Raw genomic sequence first — 23,628 nt, forward strand, 5'->3', positions numbered from 1 at the left:
CATTGAGTCCCCAAAATAATGTCGGCACCTCACAAGGCCAATGAATAAAGATCCAATGTGAAATGTTGGCCTTGCACCTTCAATTCCATACCTCCACAAATAAAATCTGCTCACAATATGGTGCCATCTCCAATCGTCATATCGAATCCTTCCGTGGATTCCGACTCGAGCCCAATCTTCCTAAGGAGCCTCTTGTCAATGAAGTTGTGGGTGGACCCAGTGTCAATCAAGATTCTAACCATAGTTTTCTTGACTACACCGTTCACCCACAAAGTCTTGGTGCAGCTGTCCCCGAATAGGCATGGAGGGAGATTTCGGCTATCATGTCCTCCACGGTTTGCTCCTCAGCTTCTTCTCCTTGATGTCCAGCCACACCTACATTTTTAGCTGCAAACTCATCCTCAGCCTCCTCCATTCCGTCGATTAGTATCACCGATTCTATCGGTTTAGTGCAGCGATGCCCGGGTACAAACTTCTCATCACAACGGAAGCATAAGCCTTTGGCTCTTCATTCTCCACTTGAGCAAGTGTGAGTGCTCGTCTCGGACCTCTAGGTGTGTACTTCACATCTTGGGATGGCTTCAAGGGTACTCGAGGAGGCACTATCGCAACAGCGGTTCTTGGTACTCCAGTAATATTTCCCGCCGCTATGGTTGGTTGAGCTTGATTGCGACTCTCTTGGCTCATCCAACTCTGTTTCAAATATAACTTCATGGCCCTATGTTTGTCTTCCATAAGCACCTCATCTTCGAAGGCCTCTTTTAAGGTTCTAGGCCTTAAAGCCCTCACATCGGCTTGTATGTCTCCCCGCAGTCTGGAAATGAAGGTGCTGCGAAGTTGCTAATCCGTCCATGGTGGATGACATCGGCTACTTATCCTTTCAAATTCTTCTTGGTATGCCCCAACCATGGTCTTTTGCACCGTCTTTGAGAGGAGAGCATCAAAGTCTTTATACCCTGACGCTCCTAATCGTCGTGTGATATTAGCATAAAATTCAGCCCAAGTTTCGATAGCCTTATTGGCATTGGCTGCTCGAAACCAATGAAGCACCGCATCCTCAAGGTGGAAGCTCACAAGCGTCACCTTGTATTCTTCCGTCATACCTTAGTATACGAAGAATTACTCCACCCTATACAACCAATCGATCGGGTCGCCACCTTTAAACTTGGGAAATTCGAGAGGCACGACTTGTCCACGGATGCCGTTATCTCGTTCTGGATCATGTCCAAGTCCTTGTTTAACCGAGGGAGGATGCACCATGAAGGGTTGATGATCCCTCCTTCGGTTTTGATTAACTCGCCATGGTTCCAGATCGTATTGACCTGCCCACGGATCTTGATTTTCAAGGTGATCTCCATAGTGGTTCACTCGTTAGATGGGTTCACCTACAACTGAGCCTGGTGGAACCATCCTTGCTTGCCTCTGCCCATAGGGTGGTGGCAGTAGCAAATCTTGTGGTTGCAAATTCTAAACCGGCGGCGGTGGGTTCATGGAAGTGGACTCGCATCGTGGGGTCAATGGTGCATTCCCGTTCGCCATGGCTTCCCTCGTCGCCCATAATTCCCGCATCATCTCCATCATCATCTGGTTGTTGATGGCCATTTGTTCAAAAAGAGACCCCAACACAGCTTGAACACTAAGTTCTTCCGTATTCCGATTAGATCGGGCAGTTTCGCGGGTGGAAATCCCAGCAACCGTTTCCTCCTCTATTAGGAGAATCTCTTCTTATTCATCTCGCCGTACAGCCATGGCTCTGGTTGTCATCATAGGAAGTGCGTGTCCGAGGAATGGTAGCTCTGATACCAAGCTTGATACGATCTCCCCTTAGGCTAAGGTTCAATCTCTTCCAATTCTCCGATTTGGACTAGATCTGGCATAGAACTTTGAAATAAGATCTTGAAAGATGCCGTTGTCAGATCAACGTAAGATTTGGATATGTTGTAGCCCCAAAAATAACCTTCCAACAGATCAAGTTTTAGGCAAATCGGATGTGGAGATCTCGAGATATCATCCGATTAGTGGATGAACATCAGGGTGATCTATTTAGGATCCGTGGATAGAGGCACGAGATCCTAGGTGATGGTGGTTGGAGGCAGACCAGCATTTGTGGGGTGGCACCGGTGAAAAGTGGTAGTGGAAGGGTTATGGTTGATGGAAAGGTTAGGGCAAGTGTTGGATAGATTGGAAGAAGAGGAAGGAGAGGGTTGCCCTTAACAGTCTAGGGTGATTGGCCGGTCGAGGGATGTTAGAAGCGGCGTCGTCGGAGATTGAGAGAACGAGAGTGAAGAAGACGAAAGAGGCTAGGCAAAACTCAATTCTTCAATAATGACCTCTGGTTGCCATCCATATCTCTTTTAGAGGCTAACCAAACAACTCAAAATTAACCCTAAACAATTTCGCCGACCGCTTTCGACCGCGTTCGAACGCACCGAGTTTGCTCTTCTCTGGATTTGCGAACGCGATGCAGGCGTTCAAACACGCGATCGAACACGCCTGTTTTCCTCTTCTTTGGATTTGCGAACGTGATGCAGGCGTTCACAGTGCGTTCGAACGCGGCGTTCGAACGCACAATGCACACTCTCACAACCACATTCACAACCGCGTTCGAACGCACTCCATTAGCGTTCGAACGCGACTTATAGAAAACTTATTTTCTTGGAAATTAAACAATAAAACAAGAAACAAAGATACTCCTAAAGTGTATTCATGCTCGAGACGACATCGGTGAAGTCCAAATCGTATCAAAACTCGTCCCAAGACGAGAATGGTTGAGTCTGTTGTGCCACCTAAAAACATTTGATCGTGACATCTTCCAAGAAGAACAAGGCTATTAGGATTTTCTAATGGTCTGGGGTCCCTTCGTAGGCCAAGAACTTATCTGCTCGAGAGATTTAGTCTAGAGGATCACCTTCTATGAACTTAGGGAACTTGAGTCATATGGTTCTCGCTTTGGCCTCTCCAAACAGGTGTGGATTGCATGTCTTTGTTCCACACGTGGGTCTCTTCTACCACGTAGAGTGGGACCCTACTATCGCATCGATTCCAAATTGCATTAGTTCAAATGATTGCATGCCTTAGCCATAAGTGGGTTGGACCAATCTCTAGTCATAGGTCGCTCAAGCGCAAGTCTTGCTGTAGATGATTCATGCTAGGGTCTACATTGCTCTATTTCGAGTCAAACACTAGCAGTGGGTGGCTTGGTCCAAGCCCAAGATGTAGGTGGTTTGGGCCATGCCCTAGGCATTGTCGAGTCAGACTAGGTCCTAGTCATTCGATGGGGTGGAGTTTCTATGTGTCGAACTCCATCTCATGTGCCTAACCTTGGTGGGTGGATCATTGATGTGCATGACTAAGAGAGATGGTTCCACCTCAAACCCTAGGCATCCACATCTTTGATCAGGTCGGCGCTAATCCATTCGAGAGCTGCGACGTGCATCGTTGGCCATGGTTTCACAACGTGCCTCCCTATTTGTACCTGTGGTGTCTATTCAACACAGATTTCATAAATAGCGGACACCATCTTTGTTATGAACGCTTATAGTGATAGCAAGATCTGCAACACCTCTTGTTGGGTAGTTGATGGAGGTGGAATCAACAGCTCTAGTGGTAAGTAGCATGTCTCTATTGTCGCACTGGTTACAATAGAAGGATCCCTAACTATGGAAGTCTCCTCGATATGGGTGAAAATGGGTCGGATTAACTCCGACCCGACTCGCTATTTGATCGGATTCAGATCGAATTCAGATAAAAAGTTCCTATTCGGATACGGATAGAATTTTAAAAAGAATCTAGATACGGATTTGGATACGGGTAGGATATAATTTTTGGATTCAGATATGGATATTGGATATCTATTTACTTGTATATTTTTTGAATGATTTATAATTTTTACTTTGCTTATTTAAATAGTGAATATTAATGTTGTTACTAATGATGTGTTATATATTATTTATAGAGATTAATGACGACTTGTCACGTGTGGTTGTCATTTTGTTTGAGGATAATGATGGCTCTGATATCAAATTATTATGAACCGATTAAAGTCGATCTGCAACAAAGGGGTCTAGGTGTTGGATAGAGGTGGATGATGTTACGAATCGGCTTGATCCGATCTGTAACGGTTCTGGACTAGTTTAAGGACATGACTTTCGAAAGGGATTTCGGAGGATCTAGTCGTTGGATCTTGCTGAATTGTGGATACATTATCGCCCTTAAAGAGAGATTTCCAACACATCCAAGATCGTAGGGTTTAGATGGCTATATCTTGAGATATCGGCCGAATAGTGACTAAAAGTCGAATAAACCCTAGCTTGTTAGCCCTTCAATGGCTAGATAAGCGCTAGGATAATTTCTTTCTGAGTAAAAGGAGAGAAGTTATTATAGAAGAGGGGGATTAGGAGTTAGAGGAGATTGACCAAGGACTTAGACAATGGAAGGAAAGAGGTGGGAGAGGGCGCCAAAGGCTAGAGTAAGAAGGAAGAAGATAAGAGCAACAATGCCGTTCCATTATCAGATAAACTTCAATTAGGATTTCCTCCACATATTTATAGAGGCTCACCCTTGTGACCCAAACAACCAGATTAAAAACCCTAATAACCAACAATTCTCGTCGCAGTGCGTTCGAATGTGCACGATCCCGTTCGAACGCGCAAATACCATTTTCTGTCATTGTGAACGCATGCAAGCGTTCAAACGATCATGTTCGAACAGGCCTGTGGTTATTCAAATGCACAAATCACGTTTCTATTTTTGTGAACGCGTGTAGGCATTCGCATGGCCCGTTCGAACGCAATCCTTGGCGTTTGAACACCCCTAGCAGAAAGCTTTTATTTCTTCAAGCAAAAATCAAACTAGATAAATAAATTTTTCCCAATGAACCCAATGTCGCGAGTGGATTCAATCTGACCGAGTTGTATCAGATGATGGTGGTGATAAGGTGGAAAGTGGTGGAGAACGGTGGAGAGAGAAGATGGACCACAAAGGTGGTGATAAAGGGAGATTAATTTACTTCTATTCGTAGGTTATCTTACTCTTACTCCTAAGATAACCTCAATGGCAAAAAAAATTTTAATATTTGGATGATTAAACAAAGAAGCTCAAGCCCTCTATATATAGAGGTTGGGTACAATGAGTCATACTAAGACTAGCCTTAAAGACTGACACGACTCTAATTAGGATTTGTCTTAAAGGCTTATAATTTAATTGGACTTGCCTTAATGGCTTAATTGGACACTCTGATTTGATCAGACTTGGCTTGGTTCGCATCACCCAACCCAACCACACCCCAACCCCTTCTTTCTTACCCGTAGAAAGCAAGCCAAGGAGAAAAAAGGGGGTGGTTGCTAGTGAACCTAGCAATTAGGGTCAACATGCCCGCCCTTCTCTTCGGTCGAGAGAAAAGGCACATGATGTGCTGACAAAGTTATAAACAAAGAAACTCGATGGGTAAAACTCAACAGCGAGGAGAGAGTAAGCTATTGGGGAGATCGAACAAAAAAACCATGCTAGAAGGATGAGGATGTCAAAGGGACTGCGCACAACCCAAGGTTGACCGACTAGTCTGACTAGCAACAACAAGACAACCCCTCCATGGCCAATGGCCATGGATGCTGCCAAAAACCACAATTGGGCCACAAGGGCATCAAAAGCTTTGCCTCATGAAAAAGAAAGTTTCCAATTGGGTGGGGAAGGGAGATGCCAACAGGAATGGCTAGAAAAAGACCCGCAAGCCGACAAGGAGAGATTACTAATACGATTCGGGCTTCACCAATGTCGTCTCGAGCATGGATATACTTAGGGATGTCTTTGTTTCTTGTTTTAAGTGTTCGATTCTTAAAAAAAATAAGTTTTCTGTATGTTGCGTTTGTACGCGGGTGGAGTGCGTTCGAACGCGCTTTTGAATGCCTACATCAGGTTCGCACATCCAGAGAGTGTGTAATGTATGTTCGAACGCCACGTTCAAATGCGCCTGCGAATGCCTACATCGCATTCGCACATCCAGAGAGTGCGAAATAGTTGCGTTCGAATACGATCAGGCGCGTTCGAACGCGGACAGTGAAAATCTACTGTTTTAGGGTTAATAATTGTCATTTTTGAATTGTTTGGTTAGCCTCTAAAGGTGTGGATGGCAACCATGGAATGATTATTAAGGAATTGAGTTTTTGCCTTGTCTCCTTCATCTTTTTCTCTCCCGTTCTCTCGATCCTCGGTAACGCCTCTTCTTACCTTCCTCGACCGGCCAATCATCCTAGTCCTCCCCCTTCTTCCAATCTATCAAACACTTGCCTTAACCCTTCCATTACCCATAACCCTTTTACCATCATTTATTCATCGGTGCCACCCCATTAACATCGGTCCACCACCAACCACCATCATCTAGAATCTTGTGCCTCCATCTATGAAATCCTAAGATAGACCCCCTGACGTTCGTTCACTAATCGGACGATAACTCGAGATCCCAACATTCGATTCGCTTAAAACTTAATTTGTTGGAAACCTCTTTTCCGGGACTATAACATATCAAAATATCACATCCATCGAACAGCGGCATCTTTTAGGATCTATTTCTAAAGTTCTGTGTCAGATCTTGTCCAAATCTGAAAATCAGAATAGATCGAACATTGGCCAAAAAGGGAGATCGTACTAATTACCATATGTAGCCTCAACCGAGGGGAGAAACAACCCATCAAAGGTACCATTAGCAAGGGGAGGATGAGGAATTGCTACTAGGGACGACACATGGAGTCATGAGACTACTGGATGACTAATCACCCGATGGGCAACGATAAGGAAAAGAAAGGGGGAAGACACTACAAGACTAATTAAACCAAAATTAACTTCATAAGTTGAAAAAAGATTCATCGACAAGTCAATCAGCAACATCGGCATGCCCTCGAAAAAGCTCTAGCATAGCAAGAGGAAGAAAGGGGTACAACAGCAACTACGAGATAAAAAAAAAAGAGAATAGGAAAGGGAGGGAAAGAAAAGTAAAGCATCACAAGTACCGGGCACGAGCACTCACTTTAGATTTTTTCTTTTTCCTAAGGGGTGTTAGACTACTTCATTTCGTGGTGTAGTAAAAAAAGAGAGTATATTTTCTCTTTTTACTACTGATTAGCATTTTGAGACAATCAATGGATAGAAAATGTCCAAAAAAGTAATACTATAAAATTTCTAGTCCATGACAGGGAAAGGGAGGACTCCTGAGGGAAGGTGAAAGTTGGTACAACTCATAGATTCTAGTGACATGGCACCAGATAGGCTAGCAGGAGTTTGCCATACCAAACACCCGAACTGTGGGCCCTATATCATCTCCAAATTGGGGCCCACCTAAATCTCAATAAAGACAGCTCAAGCATCAGCCCTTTCACATGCACCTCCCTTTAATGAAAGCGAAATACTACTTGCCAAATCTGATAACTTAATATATAGAATGTCATAGTATATAGACAATAGATATACGTTATAAGATCGAACTGTTAAAAATATAAAATTACCGTTTTCTAACACCTTATCTGTTGGTTATAAAAATATAAAATCGCTACCTATTTTATTGTCCACATCTCAGGCTTATAAAAATATGTCAAATCCAAAAATAGGGATTATAATAAATAGAGATTATCGTTCTCTGATCGTTGTCCCAAATTACATTAGAAGGGTCTCTAAACTTCCTGTGCCAGATTCTCCTTTTTCCACACGCACCGATACAGGAACCAACTTGCTATATGGGTCTTAAATGGTTACGTTAGGGGCGGCAGAAGATGACAATAAAGCTTTAGCATGGTCGGCCGATCGTATCTATTTTCTTTGCCTTGTTTTCTTGTTATAATTAGCTACCATTCTGCAATAATGATAGCAACTTTCTTCACCCTTTGCAAGAAGGACCACTCATTTTATGGTTTCCAAACTCCCAGGAATATACCTTCAAATTAGAAGATCAGAAGCCATCTCTCATTCTAACATGTAGGAATTAAAATTTCCAAACTAGATCAATAATGGTGAAATAGGAACTTCATGGTGTAGCTTTCAAGAGAGGTTGACGTATGATTCCATGCGAATAAATGGAGAAGCAGAAGAAAAAACTCACTAACTTCGGTTGTTGTAGACCCTCACTACCGGAAGCCAACAAAAGACGAGTCGCATCTTATCGCAGTAGTTGGCGGCTAAATAAAGATGAAAAGGATTGGACACATATTTCAGCCAGTAGAACTTTATAAAATCTTAAAATTATTTGGAATCCATGGGGGCTTCCAGTGTAAGGGGCCTTTGAAATTTTCACATAAATTGAAAAACAAATGGTAATCAAAATTTTCCGCTGCAAATTTAGGGGCAATAGGTAGCAAAAAAAATCTTTCAATTTTTTAATCGGCAGAAATAGACCCGCTCCATTATCAAATTATAATTTTGAGTCTTTTTTACTAATTTAGTCTTAACAAATTCTAAAAAAACTGCTGCATCTTAAAAAAAAAAAAAAGATCATACATTACTTATATAATTTATACGCATCGTCTATATAAAATATATACTTTAATTTTCAACAATATAGGTATTGAGATTTTTAAAAAGACGTTGGGCATTACATATATAATTTATATACATCGTTTATGCAAAATATATGTTTTAATTTTCAACAATATATATATTAATATTTTAAAAAAAACGTCATGCATAACTTATATAATTTATATGCATAGCCTATTCAAAATGTACACTTTAATTTTTAATAGTATATGTATCGAAATTTTTAAGAAAAAAACATCACGTATAATTTATACACATCGCTTGTACAAAATGCATAGTCTAATATTTAACAATGTGCTCAACGAGATTAAATGGATAAGTGGGTTAGAGAAAGGGTAAATTAGTTTAAATTGGTTAAAAAACTTGAAATTACAATTTGATAATGAGGAGCCTATTTTTGCCAATTAGAAAGTTGAAGAGCTTTTTGCTGCAAATCACTCCAAATTTTGTGTCTCAGCTTACGTTGAGTGTCATGCGAGAAAAAATAAGATTAATAAAACCAAAGTGGAGTAAAAGAGAAAAGGAATATGAGATAATTTTCTTTCACCTCCTGAATTACTAGTCATTTCCCCAATGATCTCTAAATTATCAAAAATATCTTACCCTATTAACATTGTTGACGAAATCCAAGAAATAGCTAAATTGCCCCTCCATTTTTGTCAACATAAAATTCTCCCTCGAGTTACGCCTGAATTAAACGTGCATATGAAGAGGTAAATATGTCATATTTTTATCAAGTGACTATCACATAATAACTTATGTATAACAAAAATCTAATTAAAAGAATGAGAAACTATTTTTAATTGTTCAAAGGATCATTATGTACTAAAAATTAATTCTAAACGTCATTGTAAAAAAAAAAAAAGAAAGTAGTTTTGGGAGTGAAAAAAGAAATAATCCCAAAGAATATCCATTGTCAGTTTACTAGGCTGCATTTGACTAATTTATTATAATTACTTCAATTTTATTAGTCTATCAATAGGATTGGCATTGTCATTATCATCTTAGGCGGCTTGCTCATATCAAGTTTTATAATCTAGAAGTCAAAGGAAACAAGTTTTGTTTGGACTTCTCTGGAGGCTAGAATAATAAGCTTCAAAAATGTAAGAAACTCTAAAGCACACTGACTGATATTTAGTAGCGTCATATCACACAGAAATAACTCAATAACCAATAAGCATTCCTAAACATCCAGAAGCAGTACAACACTCACTTTTCTAGAGTTGTTAATAATTAAGATTTAGCAATTCTAGATACGGAAGCAGCTTTTGCCCTCCTTTGGTGTGGAAAAATCAAGGTCTCAAAAGGCAGTCCTTCACACGATTGATGTTTTGCCTTCTGACATAAGGAAAATAATTAGTGCCAGTCTATATCAATAATAGATAGGCAAACCAGTAATTTCAGAAGAAAAGCAGAGGCTAGTGGAACCAACCAGTACAAGCATGCCAACCGAATTAACTATGGAAAGAAAAAGAAAACATTGGCTGGGCCAGCACCATCATGTGGTATATCAAACAGGTGGCATTTTGTCATATAATGCAAGTTTCCATGTTCAATGATCTATATTTCTAGGGATAATTACTTCCGCCTAATTAAAAAAAATTGAAAGGTACAATTCTTACAAATTATAGCCATTACCGACATTATTTTCGTAACTGCTCTCAAGACATTAAAGAAATGAGAAGAGAAGTTTAGTGTAAAGACCACTCTTTTGAAGCCTCCTCATACTATTTCTCAAAAGGCACTTTCTCTAGCTATTCAGCTCATCCTCTTATGAAGCAATGGAGACTGAAGCAGCAATGCTAGAGGAACCCATGGCAAAGAAGGTGAGGAAAGACTAACCTCAGACATTGTTTTCATGCTTCCACTCTTTCAGCACTGCCTACTTCTCTATAAATACGCATGAGATAACTCTGATAGACTCGTAATATTCTTCAGTATAGAAATGCATCCATACAGCTCTTTCTTTCATTTGCAGTTAGTAGTCGCTTACTCTTGCATGGCTGCTTTGATCTCATGAAAATACAGAGAAGCTATATATCAAATATCAACAATTAGTAATAACTATGACACTAATAATTTGATTCATGAATGTCATGATAATTAGGTTCAGAGACTTTTGGATCTAATCACCAAGATAGTTGTTTAGACAATTATGATTTTCTACTCTTAACAGTGTTCCATCTTAATGTGGACCAGATACATGCATACGATGCTGATATACTTCTCCACAAAGTATTCTGCATCTATGTAATCAGAAACAAATATCCATGAAATTGTGACAAACTTGTTTTGATGATGCTAGATTATAACATAAAGATTTGATTCATATTAATTCAGTGAAAAGTATTTATTTGTTTTTCCTTTAATATAATTATTTCTCTGTGACCAGATTATCATATCATTTTATGTCAGAGATGAGTAGCTTGATTTGAATGCCAAAAATATCAGTTAAGGGCTTATGAAATATATGACCTGCACTACGCTAGAATAACTTTTGTTCCAATTATATGTGTTTGAGTTATCTTTTTCTTATGTCTGATCAATGTTGCACTTGTTATTCAAGTTCCCCTTCCTGCAGTAATAAATTCAAAGCAAATTATCATTATTTAAACAAGCTCTGGTTCTTACTTTTGGCGGATAAATGGTGCCTTTGTTTTGAAGTGAAAGAAATCACGCCATCACTATTGAGTGATTTATTTTATTTTCTAGTTGGCAATTCAGCTGCCACTGCATACTCTTCTACTAGAGACCTTGTTCTTAGAAGTAATCTATTGCAACTTAATCATCCAAAAGGGACAAACATGTAGTACAAAACTGTTCACTTGTTTCCAACATATAGTTGCTGTATCTTCTTAGCTCACCCCAGTAGTACCTTGTCAAAGGGTTACCAATTTCCTTGACAACATATATCATTCTCAAGGGACTTACCAATTTCCCTGTATCTTTCAAGTTTCCACTTATTTTATAGATGGGCAACTTCTTCGTAGTACAGCCACTTCCCAGCAGACTTAGTCTAGCGAACCTGAACTTTAACAGACACTATTGTTAAAGATCCTCAAAAATGTTGAAAAGGGACCCCTTCAAATAAAATAAAAACCAATGTCATCTAAAAGTACTTAAATTCTAGTAATATATTTAATTTAGACATTTGGGTTTCTAATTTTCTCCATTGACAGTTAAGCCAAGGGCATTTTGGTCATATGACCAATAAATTTGTAATATATTTGGATGTCTAAGCAAAAATCTACTTCTTAGTTACCAATCAAGAGACCTAATAAGGACCTTCAAAGTATGCCTCAGAATCAATTCACTGACCTTTAATAAGTTTCTTAGTAAAAGTATATCTAGAAACATTCTAATCAAAGAATCATGAAATATTTTGAAACTTCTTCACTAAGCTCTACTATCTTATAACAAAATTGTAGGATCAACACTATTTACATTTTCATCTTTACTTTACTAGATCAGATACTTAAGGAGTATCTTATACATATTCATGAGGTATCGAATATGGACACAAATATGGAATTGCTTCCTAAGAGCCAATATAAATAAAACATATGAAATGATTTGAAACTTCTTCATTAAGCTTTACTATCAAATAAAGAAATTGTAGGTTCAACACTATTCTTTTGTTACTATAGTTAACCAACCAACTACTCTCAAAGGAGAAATCATCAAAGTTTTGTATAGCAGATAGCCCTTCCTTGATGGTTTTAGTTGCTTGATTTATTTGCAGAATAGTTCTTTCACTTCATCTACATTACGTTCAATAGGCAAAATGGATCTAACATTCTGGGGTAGTTTCCTAAGCATGGCGTCAGGCATGATGGTTCTTATTTTATCCCTTGATCTTTCTTTTCCATGTTTCTTAGTATGTTCCGTAAAACATGAAAAACAGCTCACTAAGTCATTTTCTTACATATGTAAGAACCCTAATTACATCCCCCTAATTACATCCCACTTGTCTATTTTATAGATAGGCTACAACTGAGTACACGTTAGAAACCTAAAGTAATCCTATCTAACTTGATTTTCAGCTGATTAGGTTAACCCTTTTCCCATAGTGAAATAACTGTGTTATCCACCTTACTACTACTTTTAGATTCCAGCCTCATAAACCTAAAACTAAAGATTTAAACTGATTATTGTAATCTACTATGCAATCACAAGCCAACTCTTAATCATCTTCTAAACATGCAAAACCTTACGGTTGTTGGCTTAATTCTGATGTTAAGGGAAAAGTGAAAATGTCAGAGGAGATAGAATTTCTAGTTCGACTAGGTTTAGAGATAATAAAAAATAAAAACAATCCAAATCAAAGTTAAAACTCAAAAACCAAAACCAATTAGGTCTAGGAAAACTGAATCCTACTAGTTAGAAAAAACTGACTTAGAATGTATTTTGAAATCTGAAACCAAATAAGAAAAGAAAATTTGGATCTCACTCAATCTTTGAAAACTGAACTCAAGTTGATAAGTGGAAAACCTGGTACTAATAGGAAATGAAAAGCTAATAACTAATAGAAAAGTAAACGTAGCAAACACACCACGATACGTTTTTTAGCATGGAAAACTTCTCTCGCATAGAGCGGAAAAACAATGGATGGTCATGCCAATAATGACACGGCCGCGTGCTTGTTGTTGTGCCATATGAAGCCCCCCTTTTTTCTAGTTTCCTATTTCTTTTAATTATTATTAAATTTTTGATCAATTGATTATTTAGAAGTCTTAGATAAAATTGATGATGATAATGATGATGGTGATGGTGAAATGACAAGACTCAGTTTGTAGATAGCAAGGCATCAAGAAAGGTGCGCCTACAGGATGATATAAGTTCATCATCATTACCATCATATCAATTACACCCACCAAAGTCACAACACCCTTATTATATTCCATATTTACAATTTGCATATGTTTATAGTGTATTGAGCCTGTGCTAGTGCTCGTCATTCCCGTGCATGTTCAATATTCATATTATATCATAAGAGAATTATAAAATTCTTATTTAAACGAAGGCTATTAAAACATTACAATGAGCAATACTATTAGTGGTTGAGTTTTAAAAAATGTCAACAGTATTTAATACAACATTCTTATGTTATTCTTATGCCGACAAATAAAGTCTTTGATATTCTTCTTCATTTTATATTCAACTAGATATTAGTTTTAATTATTGAACTATTATCAATTAATATTATGTGTTCAATTAGATTATGAATATTATCAATTAATATTATGTGTTGAATAATATTTATATTTAAATGTTGCTTTATCTTTAATAAAATAGGTCATTTACAAAAATAATATAAAGATAAAACACTATAATGTAGGTTTTAAATAAAAAACTAAAGATTAACATACCGAAGACCCAGAAATATCTTTAAATATCTTAAATATTTTATTAAAAATATTATAAATACGTACTAGTGGTAGTAAGGGTGTGCCGATGGTGGCATGACAAGGCACGTGCCAATGGCAAAGCCATCATTGGAGAAAACCATAGACCTTCTTACAATCGATTGATCTTACTTCTAGCATTGTAATGCTTGAGTAATCTCTTGTACACGAACTATATGATTAATTGATCTTGAGAATAAGGTCATCAATTTTTGATAAGCACTCGAGCAATAGATTAATCCTCAAAGCACAAGTGTATCAATGGCGATAGATATCGACGAACGATTCAACTACTCCTATGCAAATGGATCATCCTCAATTGTGGTACTCAAGCTCTCCTCACATAATATTTGAGTTTATTTCCACGAGGTAACTAATGAACTATTCTAAGATGAGAATAAAAATTCCTAGAATTCTCACTTGGATTGTTTGTCAACCTCTGGCCATTAGTTATTTATATAGAGTAAGAAACATTGGTAATTCATACTAGGACAAATCACCAAAGAAATCTCCAAATCCATTTTTAAATCTAAATTTTCTTTTGCTATCCTTCGACACCATCTAGATGCCAAAAACTCTGTCTATACAACAGTTAAGTTTTTGATACACCTTGCTAAAGTCTTTTCTTATTACATTAGTTGTTTATTTTCAAAAAAATAAAATTTCTGTAGGTCGCGTTCGAACGCAGAAAGGGGCGCATTCGAACGCCTTTGCCAACGCTTGCATCAGTTTGCAAAAACAGAGAATGCAAAACGTGTGTTTGAACGTAGTCGGGCGCGTGCGAACATCTACATCAGTTCGCATGGACAGAAAACGTATTTTGTTCGTTCAAACACGGTCGGCCCGCTTCGAACGCGATCAGCGAGAATCCACTAGTATTAGGGTTAATAATTATTATTTTGGCTTATTGGCTAGCCTCTTAAAAGATGTGGATGACAGCCAAAATCATTATGATGAATGAATATTGGTTTCTATCTTTCTCTATCCTCTCTAGTCTCTCTATCCTAATCTCCCTGCTCCCTCTTCACCAACCAGCCACCTCTACCATTGGCAAGGTCTTATCTATCTTCTAATCTCCCTCATCTGTCAAGTCTTATCTTCTCCTTGGGATCTGGGCCACTTCTCCCCCTTCATCCTTATCCCTGAAACTATATCAATCATCCACCCTCATCTCTATTATCATTTATAATCCTATCATCTTCTCCACCCGTCACCATCACCATCATCCCCACTCTAGTATATTTTCGTTCCAGTTGCAGTCCGAATCTACGAAGGGCGTAAATACCAAAAACGTAGATTAGGAAGTTATAAACCCATAACTAGGAAAAAAAGAAAAGAGAGGGATTAGCTCGGTCTACCAAGCCCCGCCCCACCCTTCTTCCTCGAGAGGATTGATACGAGGAAGAGAGAGAGTCCACCGGTGACCGCCACCGTCGGTGGTCACCAACCACACCCTATGCTCTCCCCTACGATCCCGGCCATAGCAACCACACGAGGTAGAGGAGAGGCCGCTGACGACGACCAACGCTCCTAACTCATGGGTGGCGGCAATTTGAGCCACGAGGGCTCCAAGGAAGCACGCCTACGACACAAGGCCAACGACACGACACTCCGGCACATGAACAGTAGCAACCCGAAGTAGCCGACTTGATTCACCGACGACGCCGCTTTGCCACAAAAATAGGTATTTTTATTCTAACTTATTAAACTTAAATTCATTATGAGGGATAGAAGAGGGGTTACCGACGAGCATCGCCTGATGATCCGGTGATGCTCCGATGGTTTGATCCCACATCATGACCTCGACGACAAAGAAGGAAGAAGGATATGGAAGTGGAAAGAGGGAAGAAGGGGGCTGCGATTCCTCCCCTAGAGAGGTTTTTCGGATTGATTTATAGAGAAAAATCCAAGTCCAAAATAGATTTGGATTCAACCGAAAAACTGGCGGCTGCTCCATCACGTGCCAGTGAAGGAGAAAGAGAAGGGTGCGCACGTGCAGCCCACGTGCGCTCCAAGAGATTTTTTTTGTTTTTTTTTTTTTTTGTTCTTACATCTACTCATAGAATATCTTACTCTTACTCTTAATATAAACTCAAAACTAAAATAATTTTTCAATGCTTGAATGCTTAGATTCCTAAATAAAGAATGCCATGCCAACCTTTCTATATATAGAGGTCGAATACGATGAGTCTTACTCGAAATTAGCCCAAAAGGCTTATACAACACGAAGTAGGGTTTACCTTAGATGCTTACATGACTTAATTAAATTTTCTTTAGTGGCTTACGTAACTTAATTGAACTTGTCTTAGTGACTTATATAACTTAACAAGACTTGTCTTAAGGACTTATATAAGAAATAAACATGAATTAATTAAAAAAATAAATAGACTCGATCCATCGCGCCTAGTATCCTCATGATGCGATTCCATCTAACTCAGTTCGCATCAATCTACTACGCTTCTGACCACCTTGTCCTCAAGGTGTCTAGGGTGATTTCCATACCATCCATTGCTCTCAAACTCCATGTCCTCGATCTCCATGTGGGTCTCGTCTGCGATGAAAAGAAGGGCCCCATGGTAGAATTTAGAGCCGACTTATTCGAGCCATAGTTTGCCCTAGCCACAGTAAATAGGTGAATCCTAAGTGGAGGTGGAGTCCGGGTACATCTCGCTCAGTCGTCCCGTTGACAGTTACCTGAAATAGATAAACAAATACAAAAACAATAGAACCCATGAGCCAACAACTATAGCTTAGTAAGTGGAATCCACTCGAAAACCAAATAAATTTTAAATCATATTAATGCTGAATATATTAAACTAAAAGCAGCAATATCCATAACAATATGCAATAGGCATACTCTCTAAATAATAACAATAGAGAGATGTCACAACTTATAACCTTGCACGTTTTCAACATATTAACATCTTTTGATATTTATACTGTCATATGTCTCAATGGGTCTAAACCTTGTGGATCCACATCAACTAGAAGTCACCTCGAGATAACGCTCGGGACTTTTCTTCATAACTGATCCGGTTAGGGTCATCAGAGGGTATCACCCTGTGATCAACACACTCTGTCTTTTCCTCTAACCGTTGAGAGAAGTTAGAGTCACCTAAGAAATTTTCTCATTCATCCTAGAACTGTTCCCTAACCCCCCAAGAGTCACCTAAGAAAGTCACCGCAGTGATCTAATTTAGGACTTTCCCCTGGACTTCCAGATAGACTTGAGTCACCACGAAAAATCGCAAGCGATTGATACCGGGACTGTTCTCTAAGTCGTACTAATACTAGTCTCATTTTTCTTTTCACAAATTTCAATATTTGCACGAAGTATGGTGATGCACTGAATATAATAATTAAATACACACAGAAAATATAACAATTAAATTTTCGCATGTACGGATGAAATAAAATAGATTTGCACACAAAAATTGCAACAATTAAATTTTTTACAAGGGTGAAATAAATAATTTGCACACAAAAAATTTACATGGTCTGACAAAGATACGAAATATAATAAAATAAATATGTAAGTGAACCCACTCACCTGAGTCCAGGTAAGACAACCGAAATCTCAAATCTCTAGCTCACATACTAAAAATCACCACCTTAAATAATAAATAATATTCAAATTTTTAATTTGAATAATATCAATATTTCTAAAATTTAAAAAAAAACTAAAAGAAAAATTAAAATGGGTTTAACCCACCCATTGGATTGGGCTGGGCTGCTGGCCCGGCCCAATCCAAAAAGAAATCAATTAAATCGGGTTGGGCCGAGGCCTAGCCAAATTAATTGAATTGGGCTCGGGCTAACCCACAGCCTACCAAATAAGTGGTTCGGGTTGAGTCTTTGGATCCGAAATCCAACCCGAACCCGAACCCAAACTTTAAAAGAAAAGGGTTGGCTCGGGTTAAACCCGAGCCCCACCCAAACCTTTTCTCTTCTCACGACCAACGCGAAGAAGAGAAGGGTTGAGGGAGGGAGTGACCGCCGACGACCCTGCCGATGGCCCTGCCAGCGGCGGTTCACGACCACCCTCAACCTCTCGGCTCTCTCTCTCTCTCTCTTCATCGTCCTCACGAGGTGGAGGAAAACTCACCACCGACGGTCGACGCCGAGGCCGGCGTCGATTGGAGCCACGAGGGCTCCCTAGAAGACATCACCACACTGGCTTGGAGCACGAAGCCTCCAGTGACGATGCAATTGCGACCCGAAGCCGCCAGCCGACCTGATTTGCCAACGAGGCCGAATTCCACGAATTAGGTATTTCTAATCTATCTCTTTAAATCTAAATTAAACTAGAGGGATGAGAGAGGGCTCACTGGAGAGGAGTGTGGTGATCCCAATTTCCTCCGGCGATCCAATCCCACAGCGACGACTTCGACGGTGAGAAAAGAAAGAAACTATGGAGGAGAAGAAGGCTGGGGGGTTGAGGAGAGAGAGAAGATTAGGGTTAAATTTATAGATTAAAAGAGGATCAAATCTAATCATATTCAGATTAGATGAAATCCCCTCTTTTCCGCGCCTCGTCGCATGCCGGAGAGGGAAAGGGAGAGAAGAGGGGCTGCACGTGCAGAGCACGTGCACCCTCCTCTCTTAACCCCCAAATAAATTTTTTTTTTCTAGTTCTGACAACTCACTTTCCCTTTCTACATTTTAGCACCCATAATTTCCTCATATACTCATAGCCTCATAAAGATTCCAACATCATTTTCTCATACACCAAATGTTACGATCCAAAATCGAAATCATAACCAATCATGTACCTCAATACACTTAGGATACACAAACCCTTAATTAATATTTTTATAAGTCCTAAAATAACAAGAATTTAATTATGAATAGCTAGCTCAAATAAATATAATCTAATAATAAAGAAAAGACCAATGTCATCGATAATGTGTCACCAATCAAACTAAAATAACAGATGGTTTAGAATAAAATATCTAATACAACCAATGGACAAAATAGTAAAATCTAAAGTGAAGGTGGACTATCGATGCATCTCGCTCAAATCGCCACGTTGTTAAGCACCTAAAATATTAGAGAGAGAACTCATGAGCCAACAACTATAGTTTAGTGAGTGGAATCCACTCAAAATTCAAATAAATCCGAATCCATAAACATAACCTTAAATGAATAAAAGTCCAATAATATAAAATGAGAATCTCACTAAGCATGGTTATGATAACAATAATAATAACAGAGTAAACCATATCTCATAACATATTTTGTGTTAATATGCTGAATTTTTTTCAATATTAATAATAATGTCATATATCTCAACTTGGGACTGTGCCTGAGGATCCATATCAATTAGAAGTTACCTCGAAATGCGCTTGAGTCTTTTCCTTATAGTTAATCTAGTTAAAGTCACCAAGAGGTGTCACTATGTGATAAACTCACCTTATCTTTTCTACTAAATATAGGAAAAAATTAGAGTCACCATAGGGAGATTTCTAATCTAGTATGGAACTGTTCTGCGTGCTAAAGTCACCTAAACGGATCATATGCTAATCAGGTATAGGTCTGTTCCCTAAATTGTTCTCTAACCATATCAGAGTCACCTAAATGAATCATATGTTGATCAGGAATAAGTCAGTCCTGTGGACTTTAAGGTAATCTTGAGTCACCACAGGGAGATACACAAAGAATTTCTAATCTGTCTGTTCTCAAAGTCCTACCACATATCAGTTAGGTTTTTTCACTAATATTAACGATCATATAAATGACTATATGATACTAAGTATAGCAATGCACATTGAATTATATGTGATCAGATAAAAAGCCCAAACACAAGACAAATAAATAAAATAAATACGTGAGTGAACCCACTCACCTAAGTCTAAGTGAAACAATGAAAATCCCTAACCCATGTACTAAAAATCACCACCTCTAATAATAAATAAATAACATGATTTTTATTTAACCAACATCATGATTGTTGAATTTAAAGAAAAACTAATTAAATTGCTTAAATGGGCCCATTCAAGTTCTGTTGGTTAGGCTGGGCTACTGGCCAGCCGTAGCCCACACATTAAATGCAACAATGGTTTGGACCTAAGGCCCAAACACACAAATCTCATGGACTAGGCTACGGGCTTAGGCCCAAACACACACAAATCTCATGGACTAGGCTACGAGCTAACCTGCAACCCATAGTTATTAAGTCAGGTCAAATCGGGTCTTTTGGATCTGAAATCCAAACCCAAACCCAAATAACATAAATGGGTTGGATCGGGTCGAGCCCAAGCCTATCTCTACTTCCTTGAGGGGATTGACAACCAGAGAGAAAGAGAGGGGAAGAAAGAGAGAGAGAAAGAGGTACTGACAATCACCGTTGTCGGAGATCCATCGATAGTATCCAATGGCTCCTCACCATCACAACCACATGCTCGAGGAGGGAGGAGGTCGGATCGATTGCCGACAATCAGAGTCAACCCCAAGACTAGCAGCAATTTGAGCCACGAGGGCTCCAAAGGAAGTACCCACGGCACAAGGCCAATGACGCAAAGTTTTACAGAGCACAATCAGCGGTAACCTGAAGCTGCCAACCGGCGAGCTTCGCGGACCCGCAAATGCCCAAATAATTAGGTATTTCTCTTCTAGCCTAATTAATTTTAATTAACTTTGTAGGGGTGGAAGAGCACTCATAGACATGTCGAGTTGCATTTCTGATTGCTTCGGCGGTGCTCCGACATGCCGATCCAAGGTCCCAACTCCAACGAGAAATAGAAGAAGAAGAAGATGATGATGATAAAAGAAAGCGGAAAAGGAGGGGGAGTTTGGCGTGTCCTCCGCAATTTAGGGTTAGGGTTTTATATTATAAGGCAAATCTCAATTTCAATAAGGATTCAGCCGAGGATTTTATGACCACCTCCTCCTCATCACAAAACGAGTGAGAGAAGGAGAAGGGATCGCACGTGTAGTGCATGTGAACCCCTTTTTTTCTGGTTCTCACACCAAAGCTGTGCATATTAAAACAAAAGGTGTCAACCTCCAATCTAGTAGCTATGGGTGTCAAAATAAAAGAGAAGCTCGAGCTTGGCTAGCTTGTTTACATTCCTGCTTATGCTAGACAAAAAAGTGTAGTCAAAACTATCTCATCTACATAAGACAAAAAGACCTAAACATCTCTCCCTTCTATCCCTCTACATTAGTGTCCCATCTACCGCCAACCCCACCCCACAAAGCAAGCGTGCCACCCCCGCATCCTCATCCTCCTCGTTTCCAGCCATGAGGCAGCTGGCCCATGGCTAGTTCAGCGGATTCGATGTGTGGCATGCAACGGACCAATCGGTGGGACCGTCAACGAGGACGCTAAGGGTGTCAACTGACGCCATGATGGTGGAAGCGGAGCCAAAGAAGGAGGGCCCACAGCTCTCCTCATTGCTATTGATAGTCATGAACTGTGTCTCTTAGCGGTAGCCATGCGGTTTAATCTAGAATTGGATGAATCAAAGAGGTGTTAGGGTAAAGGAGTGGCAGTAATAGACTAGGGACGACCTTTCTTCTAGCTTTTGTTTTTTTGTTGGAGGGTAGAAATAGAATATATATATTTAATGCTTGGATCCTTTTAGGTTGTCTTTTTTTATTGCACACCTCACCAACTGAAATCTCCTCCAAATAATGGCTTAAATATGTTAGTTAGGTGTAAGAACTTGAAGGCTGAAAGGGCCTATTGACTTAGATATAGAGAAAGGTTGTTCTCGTCGTCTCCTCCAGCCTCCTCCTCGGGCAGCTTCCTCATCCTCCTCTTCTATCGACCTCCTCCTCTAATCAGGCTCGGACTCAGGCTAGCTCGGCTCGATTTAAGTTGAGCCAAGCCTAAATATCAAACAAGGCTTAGAAATAATTTTGAGCCGAGCCTGAGCTAGATTTGGCTCACTCACGCCAGGCTAAGGAAGAGTTATCACTTTGCTTAGGAGATCTTCGGAGTAGCACAAATAAGGAAATCTGTTCCTTATTATTAAATTCACAATGCTTTTGATATTTTGAGCAAGAAAAATCTCGATGAGTTAGCGCCAGGGGATCCAACTCAACTCAAGCCCAGTCGCTTTTCGATCTTGTTTGATCAATAACACATCTCTGCAATATATTTGATCCCCGACGAAAGGACGGGAAGAAGCGGCCGACCCCATACTGCCCTTGACCGCAGGTCAGGCTCAGCTCCTTTACACCCCTACCAGTAGCAAAGGTCAGAAGTAAATGTTTGCATAGTTAATTTCTTCAGTAGACTCTAGTGTATTCACATGAGATAGCAGATAAATGTTTACATAGTTAATTTTGTGTCTAGCCTACTAGCAGTAGTTTGAGACAAGTTAGCTCTAATTGTTGTACAAGATCTGGAGTTGATGGCCTTGTACAACCTCCAACTCCCCAGCTAAAAGCCCAACTATTAGGGCAGAACATTGTGTAAGCAACATTATTAGGAATTTAGGACATAAAAGATCCATGCTCTTTCAACTGCCTCAATCACATTCTGTTAGTAATTGATTTTGACATGATTCCAGTTCAGACCGGACTACCTCATAGACATTAGGCTTATGGAGAGACACTTATCTAGCTAGTTGTTTAACTCAGTACTAGGTTTAGTTTAATTTCAGCTTGTGTTAGTCAGTTTGGCTTATTGATGGATTTGATGTGGTTTTATACTTTGGTTAATAATTGTGGTTTGGATTAATCAGTTAGCCTTCAATATATATACTAGCATACAAACCTGCATGAATCCTTCAATATATATACTAGCATGCAAACCTGCATGAATCAGGAATTGAAAATTGATCATTTCCCTAATCTTTCCTCTCATCTTCGACCTATCCTCCTTTCCCCACCTCCTTCAACACCTAGCCGTAAGCCTCAATTGGCCACCGGTTTCTCCCTCCCTTCCTCGTCAGACCTCCCCTCCTCCTTGGGCACCGACCATCTTCTCCCTCTTCTCTCTCTTTATCACATTCAGCCATTACCTGGAGTTATCCATCAGACCTCCCCTCCTCCTTGATCGCTACTTCGCCCTATTTGGCTTGTCCGAGTGAGACTAAGACATGTATGATTGCCTTGCCAGAGGAGTTGATCCAGAGAGCAGAGATGTCGTCGCTTCCCCTTTAGAGTTGCTGACATCTCTCCAAAGTTTTGAAGAAAACTAACAGCAAGAGTCATTTAGTTTTTATTTTAAACCGAGTGAAACAGCTCAATCACTTGTTGGCATTGCATCCAGGACTTATTGATTCTTCGAAGTTCAATCTTCATTCCACTTCATGTACATAAAACTGATATAAGACACTAATATTGTCACGACCCGAAATAGGAATCATGACCGACCATACATCTCAATATGCTTAAAACACACGAAGCCTTATTAATACTCTCTACATGTACGATGACAAAATAAATAAATAAAATGAAGATCTGCTTTATTAAATTTATTACTAGTTGCAATAAACATAAGACAATATTAATGTTTTTTAGTTTCTAAACGAAATAAATAAAAATTCTAATCTAAAGCATAAAATCCAAAAGAGCGGAAAAGTAAATAGGTGAATCTTAAGTGGAGGTGGAGTCCAAATACATCTCGCTCAGTCGCCCCGCTGACTATTACCTGAGATAGATAAATACAAAAAAAGAATCTATGAGCCAACAATTATAGCTCAGTGAGTGGAATCCACTTGAAAACCAAATAAATTTTAAATCATAATAA

The 23,628-nt window shown here is 39.3% G+C and overlaps 1 protein-coding gene and 1 long non-coding RNA gene across 7 annotated transcripts in view; one reads left to right on the plus strand and one right to left on the minus strand.

Moving 5' to 3' along the window:
* Positions 1-9,597: 9,597 nt before the first annotated feature.
* The window catches only part of LOC140778730 (uncharacterized), a 37,927-nt gene continuing 23,896 nt past the window's right edge, over positions 9,598-23,628 (minus strand). Inside the window, exons 3-4 of one of the 2 annotated variants that reach the window (XR_012107236.1) lie at positions 10,363-10,553; positions 9,598-9,855 (exon numbers count right to left, since the gene is read on the minus strand). This is a non-coding gene — a long non-coding RNA (uncharacterized lncRNA). Of the gene's footprint in view, positions 9,859-10,362; positions 10,554-23,628 lie in introns of both variants that reach the window. The other variant, XR_012107235.1, reaches the window with a different exon arrangement.
* LOC140778729 (uncharacterized) overlaps positions 10,081-23,628 on the plus strand; it is a 43,349-nt gene continuing 29,801 nt past the window's right edge. For 4 of the 5 annotated variants that reach the window (XM_073123576.1, XM_073123578.1, XM_073123580.1 and 1 more), the window contains exon 1: positions 10,081-10,346. In XM_073123576.1, the coding sequence (XP_072979677.1) occupies positions 10,302-10,346 (45 nt within the window). In that variant the 5' untranslated portion in view covers positions 10,081-10,301. The remainder of the gene's footprint in view (positions 10,347-23,628) is intronic. The other variant, XM_073123577.1, reaches the window with a different exon arrangement.

This window comes from Typha angustifolia, chromosome 15 (assembly GCF_048772165.1).
Source record: "Typha angustifolia cultivar Huaian chromosome 15, ASM4877216v1, whole genome shotgun sequence".
Lineage (NCBI taxonomy): Eukaryota > Viridiplantae > Streptophyta > Magnoliopsida > Poales > Typhaceae > Typha > Typha angustifolia.